General features: G+C 41.9%; 1 protein-coding gene across 1 annotated transcript in view; it reads left to right on the top strand.

The window, feature by feature from the left end:
- MAD1L1 (mitotic arrest deficient 1 like 1) overlaps positions 1–15,131 on the top strand; it is a 392,177-nt gene that overhangs the window by 114,877 nt on the left and 262,169 nt on the right. The window contains exon 10 of the mRNA XM_009645922.2: positions 9,027–9,171. Coding sequence (XP_009644217.1) covers positions 9,027–9,171 — 145 coding nt within the window. The remainder of the gene's footprint in view (positions 1–9,026; positions 9,172–15,131) is intronic.

Below are 15,131 nucleotides of genomic sequence, written 5' to 3'. Positions count from 1 at the left end.
CCTACTTCAAGCAAATTTTCCTTTTTTCACTTCTCTTTGTCAGTCCTTTATCCTTTACAGCTCCTCAGCGCTCACACTGCCTATTCCCAGATGACTTTTCCGCTCTCATGATAAGTGTTGGTTTGAATGTATAACAGAAATTGGAAATATTCTTAGTCGCTCGTGATGCTCATGTCACCAGTTGTCTGTGCTGTGTCGCTGTGATTCACACCAGTGCTGGAGAGTTGGACAGCTTGCTGGGAGGGAGAACACTTAACAAATTTAGAGCATTTATGGGAGGTTTTTTACAATGCACATAATACTGCATTGGGTTGAGAAAACTATGCCATGCCTTCATCTCACTTCCCACTCTTGACTGTGCAACAAATTGAAACCCTTCAGGCGAGTGTATTTGAGGGTAAGTGGGGTTGGTGGGGAAGGATAGAGGTAGAGCCTTAATCTTTGTAGTGAGGGAGAAGCAGAAAAAGACTAGCACAGAAAAGGAGAGAGGTTTTTACTTTCTTCATCATATTTAGACATGGCCGTGAGTTCATCCAGCCCACAAGTGTGATTATAGATTGGTAACTGATGGGGCCAACTGCATTATTCATTATGGTTCAGATTGAAATGAAATCATGGAGGGCAATTTTCTGTCTCACACTTCAAGGTCAGATGAGAGTATTTATTATTCCCTCTCTGTTTATCTGTGAATGCAAATTGAATTTAGTGATTCCAATTGATGAAATGTTAGAAATGTAAAACTCATCAGAGCCGACATGAAGAGAAATTACTGGGTAGAGCTGGCCAGTGACTTCACCATCCCATGTGCAGGCCTCTGCTTTGATTAGTAATTATTTCAATCTTTGGGTTTTCTCATTCCCAGTTTTGTTTCAGTTGTTGTCATTTTTGTTTTCAAAGAAAAAAGTGTAATAATACTTTGAAGCATTTAGAATTTGAATTAGATGATGTAAATAAAGCCAGCTGCAGAGACGATGCTTGGATCCTGGCTGGAGAAAAGGTTTGCTTTCAAAATTCTTCCTTGGGGTTAGTTTTGGGGTTTTTTTGTTTTGTTTGTTAAACATGTTTGTTCTTTCCTCCCTCCTATGACAGTTCCCTTTCTCCGGTATTTTGTTCCCTTGCATTGCACTGAATCTTCAAAGCTGGTGTGGGGTGCGATGGGGAAGGGAGCAGCCATTTGCCATCCTTTGGTGCTGAAGCTCTGTGCGTTTCCTTACTGACACGTCGCCCACAAGCTGACCTTCCTTGCCAGCCAGGGTTGGTCGCAGAGCAAAAAGTAGGACCTGCAGAGGGGACCAAATGAGCATGGCTCTCTTACCGAAATAATCGAAATGGAGATACTCTCTCCCCAGCTCACTGTAATGCATTTTGAACAATTTAGTGAACATCTTTGCTCAGTCTGGTGTCTGTGGTCAGAAGGCATTGCTGTAGTGTGCGTCCTGTTCTCTGCAGTGTTGGGAAGACGCTTTTAACTTGTACGGGGGGGATTATTCTTATCTCAGAGTGGGAGTGGAAAACCCTTATCACTGAATGCTCTTTAATACTCCTCCGTAATTGCCAAATGCCACATACAAAATTATGATAACAGAGATAGATGATACATGCTGTGCAGGCTGTATGCTGTGTTAATAATCGTAGAAGACTGTTGGTTTTAACTCCTGCTTTTTAGATACTTGCATTTCATTAAGAACGTTTGGTATTTGCTTCTCTATCAAGCACTGCAGAGGGAATCAGTTTGCTCAGGATGCAAGTGTGTCTGACTTGTTGTTGATTCAGAACAAGAGCCATGAGCATTTGGACATACCAAAAGCCCTTAATAGATTTGTCTACATAAGCTGTTATAAATCACTTTGTGTATTCAACTATCAGCTTGATTTCTCCTGTAGCCAGTTTTAATGAAGACGGCAGCATTTTCAAGTTAGTCAGCATGCAACAAGCAATGTGGGTTCAGTGGTTTTTAAATACCCAGTAAAAGTTTTACTCACCAAACATATGCCTTTAATAGAAGCTTTTGCCTTATGAACACCTCAGGTTTGGAGGCTCAGGAAAAGGACATTTATGCCTGTAATTATCTCACCCTTGAAATATTTTCCATTCCAGAAGTCAGTGATGGATGTATTTGACAAACTATTCATGTTTCGACTTAAAACCAAAACAAACCACAGAAGTCAATGTCCTACAAGAAGGACGTTGCATTGCTGGAACATGTCCAGAGGAGAGCCACAAAGCTGGTGAGGGGTCTGGAGCACAAGTCTTGTGAGGAGCGGCTGAGGGAGCTGGGGGGGTTTAGTCTGAAGAAGAGGAGGCTGAGGGGGGCCCCTATCGCTCTACAACTACCTGAAAGGAGGTTGTAGTGAGGTGAGTGTTGGTCTTTTCTCCCTGGTAATGGGCAATAGGACGAGGGGAGATGGCCTCAAATTGTGCAAGGCAGGTTTAGGTTGGACATTAGGAAAAATTTTTTCACTGAAAGGGTTGTTAAGCATAGGAATGGGCTGCCCAGGGAAGTGGTTGAGTCCCCATCCCTGGAGGTATTTAAAAGAAGGGTAGATGAGGTGCTTAGGGACATGGTTTAGTGGTGGGATGGCAGGGTTAGGTTAATGGTTGGACTCGATGATCTTAAAGGTCTTTTCCAACCAAAGCGATTCTATGATTCTGTGATTCTAAGTCTCTCACTTACTAATTAAGATGTTGCTTTCATTCTCATCTTGATGGTGGATGTGGAAAGCATGTTTATTAGCGTGACAGTAAATCTCATGTCGAGTGGCTGATTAAATATCCCTTCAGATAGAGCCATGCTGGCCTTTGCGTTTTGGCAGCGTTCCTGGTTTTGGTTCCTTTGGGTTGTTGCGGCCAGCAAAGCCACGTACGCTGCAGCAAGCACGTTGACCCCATAACGCAAGGAAGCAGAGGGTGCCTGATGTGAATTTCTTTTGGCAAATCCAAACTCCTGCCAGTCAATTTTGGCTCTTGTACCGGGGCTGGGGTATAAAATTTGTGTTATTCCTGTTCTGTAACTCTTTGTTTTGAGGGAACTGCATTTCTGAGCCTGATATTTATGTTGCTGGTTAGGGAGTAAAATTAAATACTGTCTCAACAATAAAAGATATTGCCAGTGTACCAATAAAGCTCCAAACATCTGTCTGCTTCTCACCCATTTCATCTGTCCACGCTAGCAAAATAATTCTCTTTATGTTGTTCCCTCACTATAAATTCAGTATGATTCAAGACTTCCTTGTATGTAGAGCAGCAATGTGACGTATGAACTGCTTATTTTTGAATGATTTGTGATTTATGGAAGCCTGATGATGGTGAATTATATAAAAGGTCTTTGAGAAAATACAAAAAGTGAACCAAGAGAAAGTTTGCAGATGTTTGCTGAAGACTTGGGAGAAATAAATAGCAAGGAGAAAGCTTGTTTTCCTACTGGCTCTCTGTAGACTGTTTCGTGTAGTATTTCCTGTAGCAGTATTTCATATGGCTCTCTATAAGGCACAGTTAAAGCTTTAAATAAAATATAGCCCATGTGATAACTTCCACTAAAGATATTAATGTTTTTTGTCGTTGCTCCTTCTAAATGCAGTAACCAAATAACGGATAGCATGGAAGCGTTGGCCTCCACAGTTCCCGCTTGTGCGCTCCGCAGTAGCAGCGCAGTGTTTGAGAGCGGGGATGGATGCTGCTGCTTCAGTGCATTTGCAATTCTGTATGTAAAGAAGAAAGGAAGCAGAATAAGATGCCGATCTTATTTTAATAAAAGTTAGCACCCAATCCTTTGGATTTGAGCTGAAATACTTGTGCGCTACAGTTGTCTCCTCCTTCCTGATGTTTGTTTTCCTAGTTTACCTGCCTTAAATTTATTAGTTGAGGCAGCTCCATTCTGCAGTAGTGTTCTCAGAGCTCCCATCCATCTTTTCAGCAGCAATTTATAATGGATCAATTTTTTTCCTTTTTAACATAAGGTGGAAAATTTTCTGTTTTGCCAAGCCCTACCTTTTCTTTCCTGCATTCTGTCCCTTTTTTAAGTCAGACTATTTTTGTCATCATCTTCTCCCTTCTGTTTTTCCTTTTTAATTCCCATGCCAGGTGGTGGTCGTTCCTGTTGAGGCAGGGGGGAAGAAGTCTCTGCCACAAAAAGGAGGTTGGAAGGAGCCTCAAGGGAGGGCAGACAGGGATGGATGTTCCGCTGCTGTCCACTGGACAATATGAAGATGTGCTGGCGTTACCCTGTTGCTACGTATGCCTTCATGTTGTCTTATAGAACCTGGGGAAGAAGAACTGGAATGAAAAATAACATTTTTGTTCTAGCTCTCTGTTTATCAGTTTCCAGTGTGGTTTATGTCTTTGTGTCTACTGTCTATAAACGCGTAGATCCGTTGAGAAGGCTGCAAGTTGTCAAGCCTCAGGAATGGGTGTGCTTTTCTTCATCCAAATGTCTTGCTATGAAACAATTTCCCTTGCTCCTTTTTGCCTCATTAGCTTGTGTGCTAACCTTTTTATTTTGGACTCTGTCATGAAGATGTTGATAGTTGCAGCGTGTTTCTTTTTCTGTTATAGATGTGCAGTAGCACTGTCACCGTGTTTTCCCTCTGTGCATCTTCAGTGTTCTTCCCATCCACGCTCCCTGGTTTTCGCTGCTTTCTCTTTGATGTGATCCTCATTTCTGACGCTTGGCCCTGGTATGTGCCAGTGTCTTATCTTTTCCTGAGTTGCAACATGACCCAGACAGTGTTGCTCTCCTAATTGTCTCCGGGTGGCTGTGGACCTCTTGTTTTCCTCTCGGGTTGATGTGCAGACTGTTTCTGGCATCCTGTTTGCTTCCCCTGTTATTTTTTAGTATCTCTGTGGTGGTAACCTGGCTACTGAAAGGATGGGATGGTTAAAATAATGGTTTATGGATCATTGGGGTGAGGGGAAGCTGTCAGCTGCTTTTGTAATTTTTTGAAGGAGATTATTAAAATGTATATTATAGCTTCAGCATTCACTCTCTGCCATCATTGTTCTCAGTCTTTCAAAGAACATTCTGGAAAATGAAGTTTTATCGTTAAGATTACATTAAAGTGGATTACAGAAGGGAAGAGCAAAATATGAAGAGTCTCAACAGCTCAGAACAGAAAGATGTTGGCATCTCATTGACTGCGATGTGGAACAAGGAACATTATTAGGCTGATAAACAGAAATGACTTTTTCTCTTTAAGGCTTAAAAGGTTTACTTTGAACTAGCAAAGATTTTAAAAAATGCCAGTTCTCCAAGCTTATGTTGAACGGAGAAGTTTGGGCCTATTCTATTTTTTTTTTTTAATGCTCATTTTGAGTCAGGAATTACTTTTGAAAAGCCATAGGTGTCATCAGTGTGGAAGAAGAGTGCCCAGATCTAACTTTAATGGTATTAGCTGCTGGGTACCTACTTTCAAATCCTGTTTTGTGTTAATAAGGAATATGACTTTCTTTTTGGATTTTTTTCTTACAGAGATGGTTTATGTTGTATTTGGTGCAGTTCCTGGAAGAATTATCAATCTGTCCTAAGAGGGGAAGAAGCAATCTCAATAATTTGCTTTGGCATGGTGTGGAGAGTTTTAAGAAAGTTGAATTTCACACTTCTTATAGCAAGGAAACCTATGGTAACAGAGTCGGTTCAGAGAGTTTAAGTATTGTCTCTGCTTTCATAGACATCTCTGGCATTTAAATTTTATCGACATTAAAATCACATTTGATCTGAGGCTGAAATATAAGCAGATCGTGGTGTTCTTTCCAAACACCATGCAGTGGCTGAGGAAATTGTCCATTTGTCTCCCTTGGCTTAATCTTTCTCATGTTTTAAAACACTAATTTTCCAACCTAGTTTGAGAGGTGTGTATGTGGCTGAATGTCTGTGCTCTCCATGAGATCTGAATCTCAAATATTTTTCATTATTTCAGGAAGGGAAGGGAACCTAACACATATCTCATTTTTCTTTGTGAATGTCAGCTCAATCATAATCCATCAGTCCACTCAGCATTTATTGAAAGAGGTCACAATATTGGAAGATTAAGGAAAAAAAGAATTCTCCATTGCCCTAGTAAGATGTTTTGCAATAATCAAATGTGAGATTCTGGCTGTTTTGTAGTATTTAATCTTATGTTTGCATTTTTCGTTCTGTTCTGACTCTAATCAGGACTAAGCTTCTTTGATAGAGCAAATAATATTTGTGGTAAGGTTTCTCCAGTGCGATTTAATTTGTTACAACACAATTGATGAGGCTTTTGTACTTATATTTATGCATTAAAAAAGAATATTGTTGAACAAACTCCAATGAATCGGAAGGCAGTGGCTGAGGTTACCTGGTCTCACCCATTCATTCTGCCCTGTATTGGCGGCTGAGCTGTTGCAAACTTGGGAGGCTGGCACGCATGCACAGGCGTGAAGTCTGTCTTGGCACAAGCTCAGTGTCCTGCTTTCAGCTGGGACAGAGTTAATTTTCTCCCTAGTAGCTGGTATAGTGCTGTGTTTTGGGTTTAGTACTAGAAGAATGTTGATAACACACTGATGGTTTAGTTGTGGCTGGGTAGTGCTTAGTCTAGTCAAGGGCTTCTCAGCTCTGCCAGGTGCACAAGAAGCTGGGAGGGGGCACAGCCAGGACAGCTGACCCAAACTGACCAAAGGGATGTTCCATACCATATGACATCATGCTCAGTATAGAAACTGGGGGAAGAAGAAGGAAGGGGAGGACGTTCGGAGCGATGGCTTTTGTCTTCCCAAGTCACCGTTACATGTGATGGAGCCCTGCTTTCCTGGGGATTGCTGAGCCCCATCCCACTGGGGGGGAGTAAGCGAGAGGCTGCGTGGTGCTGAGTTGCCAGCCGGGGTTAAACCACGACACTTGGCAAAGTCTGTCTTAGTACAAGACCTGTGGGAATGGGGGTAGGTTTTTTAAGCCTAGGATTTTGAGAGGAATGGTGTGTTGAATCTTCCTGTTACATTTTAAGATGTCACCCAAGTTGTGTCCATCGACTGGAAATTACTGTCAGCCTAAATTGCCCCTGAAGGGGTGTTCAGGGTGTAGGATGCTGTATTGTGAGCTGAGCAGCTGAGGTGTGAGCACGTGGCTGGGTTTGCTAGCTGTACTGCAAAGGGGTAACCTCCAGCAAAGGGAAGGGCTGGAGAGCAGTGGTGGGTAGCTTTATCACTTGGCAGCTGTAACTTCTGAATGATGTGGGTTTGTACACTGCAGGTAATCACTTCTTGAGTGACATATATGTGCTTGTAACTTTTGACATCTCAGTTATACCACTTAATTTTATCCCATATTTCTCAGTATGCCAGGATTCAACCTGCTATTTGTTGTCTTTGGATGTTGGCTTCTAGGAAATTTTTTAATATTAATTTTGTAGAATCTGACAGACGTTGATTCTCTACTTTATCCTGTGGAATTCTTGCACTGGTCAATAAGAAGGCAGCTAGTGTTTCTATTAAGTGTCTATGAGACTGAATTTGAGATGTTTGCTGAGTTTAGGATGCGGAAGGGAGCATCCAGTGCAAGGCTGGCACCATTTCATGTTCCATCACCATAGATACTGCTCTTGGGCACAGGTTCCCTTTGTAACTGATTAATTAAAACAGAACCAAGGAAGTACTGGTGCCCTGGTAATGAAATTATCCATTTTCAAATGCAGATTTGAAGCCCTCTTGATGAACTTTCCCACCTGAATACAACAATGAAGGGACTATTTCACAGTCCCTGATTATTAAATTACTCTGTGACTGGTTCCAAATTGAACTGGAGCTTTAAAGAGGCTTCTAATTCATCCAGTGTTTTAAAATGCATGTCCTCCTTCAAGGAGGAGGATTTTGAGGTAGGGAGACAGCTGCTTGGGAATTCTGGTGAATTCCTACATAAATTTCCCAAGAAGTACAATTTGGTGACCTGGCAGTGCAGGATGTACTTGATCCTACGCTAAGAGTGTCTTTTAAGGCAGCATTCCCTTTGGGATCTATCTAAACAGTACCTTAGCAACAGTGCTCTTCTATTTAAAAGCATTTTTATTTATTGTCTTTTAATTATGATGATAAAGAATACCCCTCTTAAGCACTCATACATTTTTCCAGTATCGTTTTTAGCATCAGAGAAACAAAGATCTTCTGTTCCTGAGCAAGCTACAGAGGTTGGTTTTGATCTTTCTAGCTTGCTTCAGGGCTTTTGACTTGTGTGCAATACTTTTTTTCATGTCCTGCTCACTCTTTAAATACTTAAAGTTAGTGCAGTCTTGGATAAACTTGTCGCACTTAAATTATGAACCAACTCTTTAACAATCACATGAATGATTTCACTCTTATTTTGTTATCAATCAAGTACTTTGCCAGCATACTTGATCTGTGATGAGCTGCTTGATGAGTGCGTTGGAAGAGCTGCCCGTTAGTGTCCCAGCAGCAGACTGAGTGCCTGAAGGGCATGCGTGAAGAACATCTCCAGGAATATTCTGAAGCTATTCTGGCTTAATTGAGAATCATGTCCACACTGCAAAAGAAGTGCTAATCACCTGGCCTCAGACGACATTTCTCTTCCAGTATAGGTTGCTGGCAAGAACAATGTGCAGGTGGTGGCTATAATTACTTGCTGAGTGTTATCTGTCTGTCAAAGCAGATCATATTAAACCTCAGTTTTACTTCTACTTTGTTAGAAAAAGATTAAAAGATACAGTAGAACCTGAGATTGTGTGTCGATTGTTGAAAACAAGGCATCTTCTCAAAGGCAAACTGGCTGATTTTGAAACAGATACGCAGTTATTTAAATGCTTTGTGTATGTGAGGTTCCAGTAATTGTCTTGTGCTGAACCAGAAGGCTGTGACTGTGATGGTTCTTCTCTCCTATCTTTTTCTGAGAACAGCTGATAATGAGACTGCAGCTACTCTGTTTCCAGTGGTGCAGCCGTACGATGAAATGGTACCAGCCCCAGTGTCCTGATATCATGGTGATGCTTCTCCTCTCAGCTTTTTCTGATCTCACTAAGAGGCAGTGGTCAAGATTTCACAGGTCTGTATTATCTTTATTTTAGTGCCCGAATACTTGAGAAGGCCCGGCAGCAGCTACAGGAAGAAATACTACGGATTCAGAACCAGCTCTTGGATGAGAAGAAGAAGCGTGAGCAGCATGAAGCACTGGTCAGGCGGCTGCAGAAACGCGTACTGCTACTCACCAAGGTGAGTTTCTAGATGGTTGGAAAAGCCTGCATCCTTATTTTTGTCCTCCAGGTGTAGTCCTTGCTATTTCTTTTTTGTTCACCTCTGTAACAGGTACTGCCAAGTTTCTATGGGGTCTCTGCGTAGTGGGTGCTGTAAGACATGTGAAACTCTTCTTGAGGGCTGCATTAGAATACAAGTCTGAGTACATCCTAAGGCTTTGCTAGTGTTCCCCCCATCTGGGCTCATGCCGTGTTGGTGATATGCGACTTTGTCTCGGGCTTGGCATTTGCACGAGGGCAGAGAATTGAATCATGTTGTCACTAGAGTGTTTTGAGCCACTGAAGGGAATTTATAATGGCTTTGGTGCATCGCCTACTTTCCTAAAGAGAACGGAACGACGGCACCTTGTCAACTGTTCCTGTGGAAAAACAATTTACGGAGAGTAAGAGATTCACCTTCCTCTTATGCTGAAAGTCTGTTTGAATGTAATGGTAGGCACTAGACCAGTAAATTGAAAATACATTTTAAGATTCTTTCTATAGGATATATCAAAGAAGTCTGCATTATCCTATATCAGGTATGCTCTCGTGATGAAATTCTATACAATAATTTTGGAGTCTGTAGAGCATTGCAAACTTCATATTAAATTCTGAAAGCACTTCTTACCCAAAGGGAATAATAATTCTCTATAGTCAGAATGATAGGTACTTCACTTTCCAAGAGGAGTACTCAGAAAACTTCACTCCTCTGAGCAATCTCCCTGACGTTATAAAGCTGCTCACGTAAGTAAGCTTATGTGTGTGCATAAGGTCAGGCTCGAGTAGTGAGAGGGAGCCAGGCACATCACTCTCTATGGGGAGGAAAGGTGCTGGTGTGGGAGTGTCTGAGGAAGAAGGAAAAGAGCTGTTCTGTTGCTTGTGCTTTAGGCTTTATTTTTCAGCGTCAACGAAAACATTTTGATTAGTTTTAATTGTGCTGCACCCAGTTCTTTGTAATTCATTGTCATTGTTAAGCCATAGAGTCTGTGATGTGATCTATCAGATCTTCTGGCTGCAGAATTTGATGCCATGGAGAGTCACATAAGTGAGAAGAGAAAAATTATACCAGTTCTTTCTGCTTTACACTGAGGCAGGCACTACAGTCAGGGTAGATGGACAAAACTCTCTCCATGGAAACAGAAAAGGCATCTCGTCACAGTCTTTCTAATACCACCAGCAGCAGCCAGCCCTCCATACAGTGCTGCTGGTACTGGCATTGCTGGATATGGCACAGGTGGATACTGAACCTGATAAAAATCCTTCCTTTACAACCTTCTCAGCCGTCCAGCATTGTGCTGGGCTGCTCAGCTCTGAAGGAAGTTTCTCAGATGGTTTCTAAAGTGTTCCCTTTGACTTATTTCCAGTCCTCAGCAGAAACATGTTTTGTCATAGAACACAAAATATCATTATTTTTGTTTAAGTACTGGGCAAAAAGACAGCAGTACTTTGTCATGTAATGGATTGTACCCTAATTTATTTAGAAAGACAGAGCCTTTGCTTTGTTTGCCGTCCTTCCCCTGAAGAGGAGTAGAGGAAAAGTTGGAAATGCCCTTTATCAGACCATGGCAAATAAACTTGTGTTTTGACAGTGGAAGTTCTCAGTGTGTTCAATGATTCCTTGACTGACCTGTTTTAAAAGAATAAAGACTTTGCTGTTCTCTGAAACTTTATATTCCATCCAGAGAATGCTAGGGGTCCTTTGTGAAGAGGTACGTGCATTACGGTACTTGGGCAATCTGTCCTTGGTACCATTTCTCCTACTGGTTGCTCTTCTTATGCAAAATCAGAAGAAGGAATTTCATTTAATTAAAAAAAGTATGATATTGTGATTTAAAATGAGATTGAGCAAATATATTGCCTGTTAAAAATAATTATTTTACATTGAAAGCATATCACCTAGAATGGTATTTAATCATCTAATTAGTGGCATCAGTAATACAGTGTGCTTCTATGTAATTTGAGAATGGAAAAGATGAGCTCTCTCTATTGAATCTTTGTCTTGTTAAATAGGACTGTGAAAATCTAATTTGGGGGAGACAATTATATATATGATTGAATTGCTATTGCTTTTGATAGTGTGATTTTTGCATTTGTGTATATTTGACCCTCGGGTAGGGCAGTGAATCTGTTCCTGTATGCTGAGCAAATAAGGATCGAAAGGCATCAGACATGTTTAACAGTGCAAGTTTAATGCGGTAACAGCTATCCTTTCTTTGGGCTCAAATTGTAACCTGGAAGTCTCAGGCCTTGAATATGTTTTAAAAGATCAATAGAAAGTGATAAGCTGCTCTTCATTTGATAACAGTAGTACCTAATATTTTGAGGAGTAAACATACTCTCTTTAGGAGGGAGGTACTTGCTTTGCCAATCTGAGTCCTTCTCAGCTTACTTTTATGGCTATTGATTTTTTTTTTTTTCCCCTCAAGATTCAGATAGTATCTTTTGGCTTGCACGGATTGCCTGCCTCACTTGTTCAGTCTTGTTCGTTTTCTACTTGCCACGGTTTCTGTCTTTCTTGGTTGCTCTCATATTTCCATTTCAGTGCATTTACCTTCTCCCTCCGTTGCTTGCTTCCTCGCCTCATTTGCTTCTTTTGGACTTTCTTGACCTTACTTGGGCCTTTCCAGTTGGTTTACTGTTTGGAATTGGCAGAATTGTCAGTCTAGGATAGTTTGGTGAGTCACTACAAATCTCTTTTCCCTGGCAGACTCGAAGAACAGCGTTCTCCAGTCTTTGACATACCAGTGCGGTGGTCCAGCCCAATTGATTCCACCTCTGACAGTGTGCTGGTTTAAGAGCTGTGTCCTGGTTATTCCTGTTGACAAACTGCTGTTTAGAACATGGTAGTTGATTGCTTTCTCTCATATGTCCTTGTAAATCCAGGCAGTACTTAGCTTTTCTGCTCTACATGTTTTCAGTGAAACGTAAGAATAGGTTTGGACACCCTAGAGGTTTTGAGACATTGATGGCTTTGAAGGTGTCTCCCCAAGTGTCACTCTATTCACTTAAGGTGATGAGAAAGAAACGGATGTTTCTAGGGATGTATTCACTCGCTCTTTTAGAAATCCACTTGGCTGGGTTCGCTGTCTCTTGTGCGGTCTTTTTGCTTTGGCTTTGCTCAGAGTTTTGGGGAAATCTTTAATCTTTGCTTTATTACCTGAGGTAGTTCTGATACAGCAGTGGTGGGAAATACCTGAAATTCTGGGGAAAGACCTAGTCCACCTCTGCCCTTTTTCTTGTTTGATTTACTGCTACATTGACTTTGAATGTCATGTTTACCCACACAGATTTGTATTTGACTTTTGTGTTGTCCTTGTGCTTGTGAGTATTTCTCTTTTTCTGAGAGCTTTGCACACTGCTCCTGGTCTTTGTTTATGAAGTAGGCTTATTAAAACCAGTCAATTCTGCTCCTGAATGGCTAAAATTTGAATCTCTTGGGAAATTTTATATGACAGGTAGGTCTTCCAAAATGAAAATCCTTATCTGAGGGCAAGCAGCTGATTGAGTCAGTATTTAATGGAAACAAAGCTCTGGTCTATTTGTTTCAGTAGGACAGCTTCCAGGAGGCACAACTGGACCTTGTGCAGCAGAAGTGGGGTTGGAGAAAAGCCATAAAGGCACACTGGAGGGGTCCCAAAGCCACCTGATGTGGAGGGCCCAAAGTTGGCATGCATGGATCTTTTTAGGGTTGTCACTCTTCCTCTCCTTGTGTGATTTTACCTGGTTGTGATCAGCCCTTAGCTGTATTCCTCACTTAGCTGCTGTTAGGGTTCAGACCTGCCAGCTTCTTCTCCTGCACGTGTGCGGTTCAGTGTCTGCTTAAAACAGTTATTTCTTCCGTGCACAGAGCTGGCGCACGTAACTGCACCAAGGTGCAGCCTATAGGAGCAGCCTATAACATGTGCAGCAGATTTGACCAGAGTCAAAATGCTGTGCTTTTTTGCAGCCAGTTCGTGATCCTTTGGGGGAAGCTCTTCCCTATTTGCATACACCAGAACTCAAAATGTGAAGCCCAATTTCAGTTACTTCGTGTAACTTATTCCAAATGAGTCCAATTTGCTTCTCAAATTGTAGACTTTGTGAATGTACACTGTCCTAATTGCATCCCTTGCTCTCGTACAAGGCATAATGCAGCAAATGAATTAATCTGATTGTACTGGATGTTGTTGTTTTGCTGTGTTTATTTCCCGTCTGTGCATTTGTCTGCCTTTGGGTACTCCGCTGCCTGGAGAAGAGGCTGAAAAATGCCATTTTGTGTTCTGAGCGTTCAACCAGATCATGTGATCTGATAGGAAATCTGTTTCTATTGAGACGTAATTTAGGCCATCACCATAAAAGTTGGAGATTAAGCAAGTATTGATTAACCGACTCCGGCTGGCTGTTCAGACCACGTGTTCCTGGAGATATCTTTGCAAGAGTCAGTGTGAAGTGTGTGACTCCCAGAGCTGAGAATGGCAGCGATGCATCAGAAATGGGACTAGGTAATTAAACTGTTCATTAAGCATGGCAGATGCAGAGTTCATGACTTGATTTGCCATCTGCTTTGTTTTGTAATCAGTAAAGATTTAAAATAATGCTGACGGTTTCTCTGTCCTATTGGGTCCCGCATTATGGTTTTTTTCTTAGGAAGTAGATGATTTTAAAGTACAAGGAAGGATCTTAGAGTTCTTGGGGGTTCAGCGAGGGAGGTGAATTAAACCCTTTTTCTGGGATATGTAAAAATTGGACTTTAAATATTGCACTCAATATTGCACTCGGTAGCAATAAAACCAGCCAGCCTGGCAAACAGATGCCTTGCAACAGACGTTCTTGTGGGTGTTACCCCCTGTGCTCTGCGGCCAGGTAGCACGGACGGCTTTAGGGCAGAACTGAGCTGCTCCTCTGCGTTACGGGCAGTATCGAGTGCTTTTTCCCTGGCTGTTGTGATACGATGCTTCTTCCTTCCTTCGCTCCACTTCATGACTCTGTGTATATGATTTAAGCAGTGCCATTACTCACGCATCGCCAGCTGGGCCGCCGCTCTCCAGCGACTGTTATGGGCTGTCAGCCTGACCCTTGCCAGTCCTTTCCCTCTGCTCACCATGTCTCCCCTTTGTAGATATTGGTTTTTTTTTATAAACCCATGGAAGTTACCTTCATTTTTATGCCTGCAAATAAATACATTTTAAAGCGATTCCACTGCTCCCTCCTCTGTGATACAGCAGGGCAGGTTTTGTCAGGTGAGGTGGTACTTGCGTGCTTGAGATGCGGGGTGGCAAGGCACTCGGTGTTTGAAAGAGGCTCAACAACCTTTTAGATTGAGCACAGTTCCATTTCATTTCAACTTGATTATATTAATCAGTTAAATAATTTCAGAGAAAAGGTGATTGGTAGTTATGGGCGGAGGGGGATGATAGGAAGGGAAGAAAGAAGATCATTAACTGCTGTGGGACAGAGAGAAAGAGGTAATTGCTGCCTGTGGAGTACAGGGGGTTTGAACAGAGGTCTCTGCTGAATTGTAATTTTTAGTATCCAGTAACATCATGAATTTTAATTCCCAGACTCTTCTTGTAGGGTGCCTTTTTTAAAGGATGAGGACTAACAGGTCAGAGATGAAGTAGACGCTTTTATAAGAAATCTCCCCTCTCCCCCCTGTTAGCTGGTGTTAACATGGATCCCCAGTTCAGTCTGAGGCAGGGTGGTTGTTGGGCTTCATGTTCCCGGTTTACCCAGGAGTGTCTGGGTTACTGGGTAAGGTGTGCTAAGTTTTGTGAGGAGAAAGTGGGATCTGGAGGTTTGATGACTGCTGCTGTAGGCATTTACTGTGAGGTTGAGGAAATACCATGTTTTGTGTTTCCTTCTATTAGTCTCTGACAGCCTTGTGTCTTGTAAGGTGGAGGTGCTTCAGGGAAACACTCCTGTGAGGATTTCTTTTAATGCTAGGTTTTTTTTTTTTTTCTC

The sequence above is a fragment of the Egretta garzetta genome, unplaced genomic scaffold (assembly GCF_000687185.1).
Source record: "Egretta garzetta isolate BGI_Z169 unplaced genomic scaffold, ASM68718v1 scaffold299, whole genome shotgun sequence".
NCBI lineage: Eukaryota > Metazoa > Chordata > Aves > Pelecaniformes > Ardeidae > Egretta > Egretta garzetta.
Note: the sequence above shows the minus strand (reverse complement) of the source record. Positions and strands in the feature narration are given on the sequence as shown.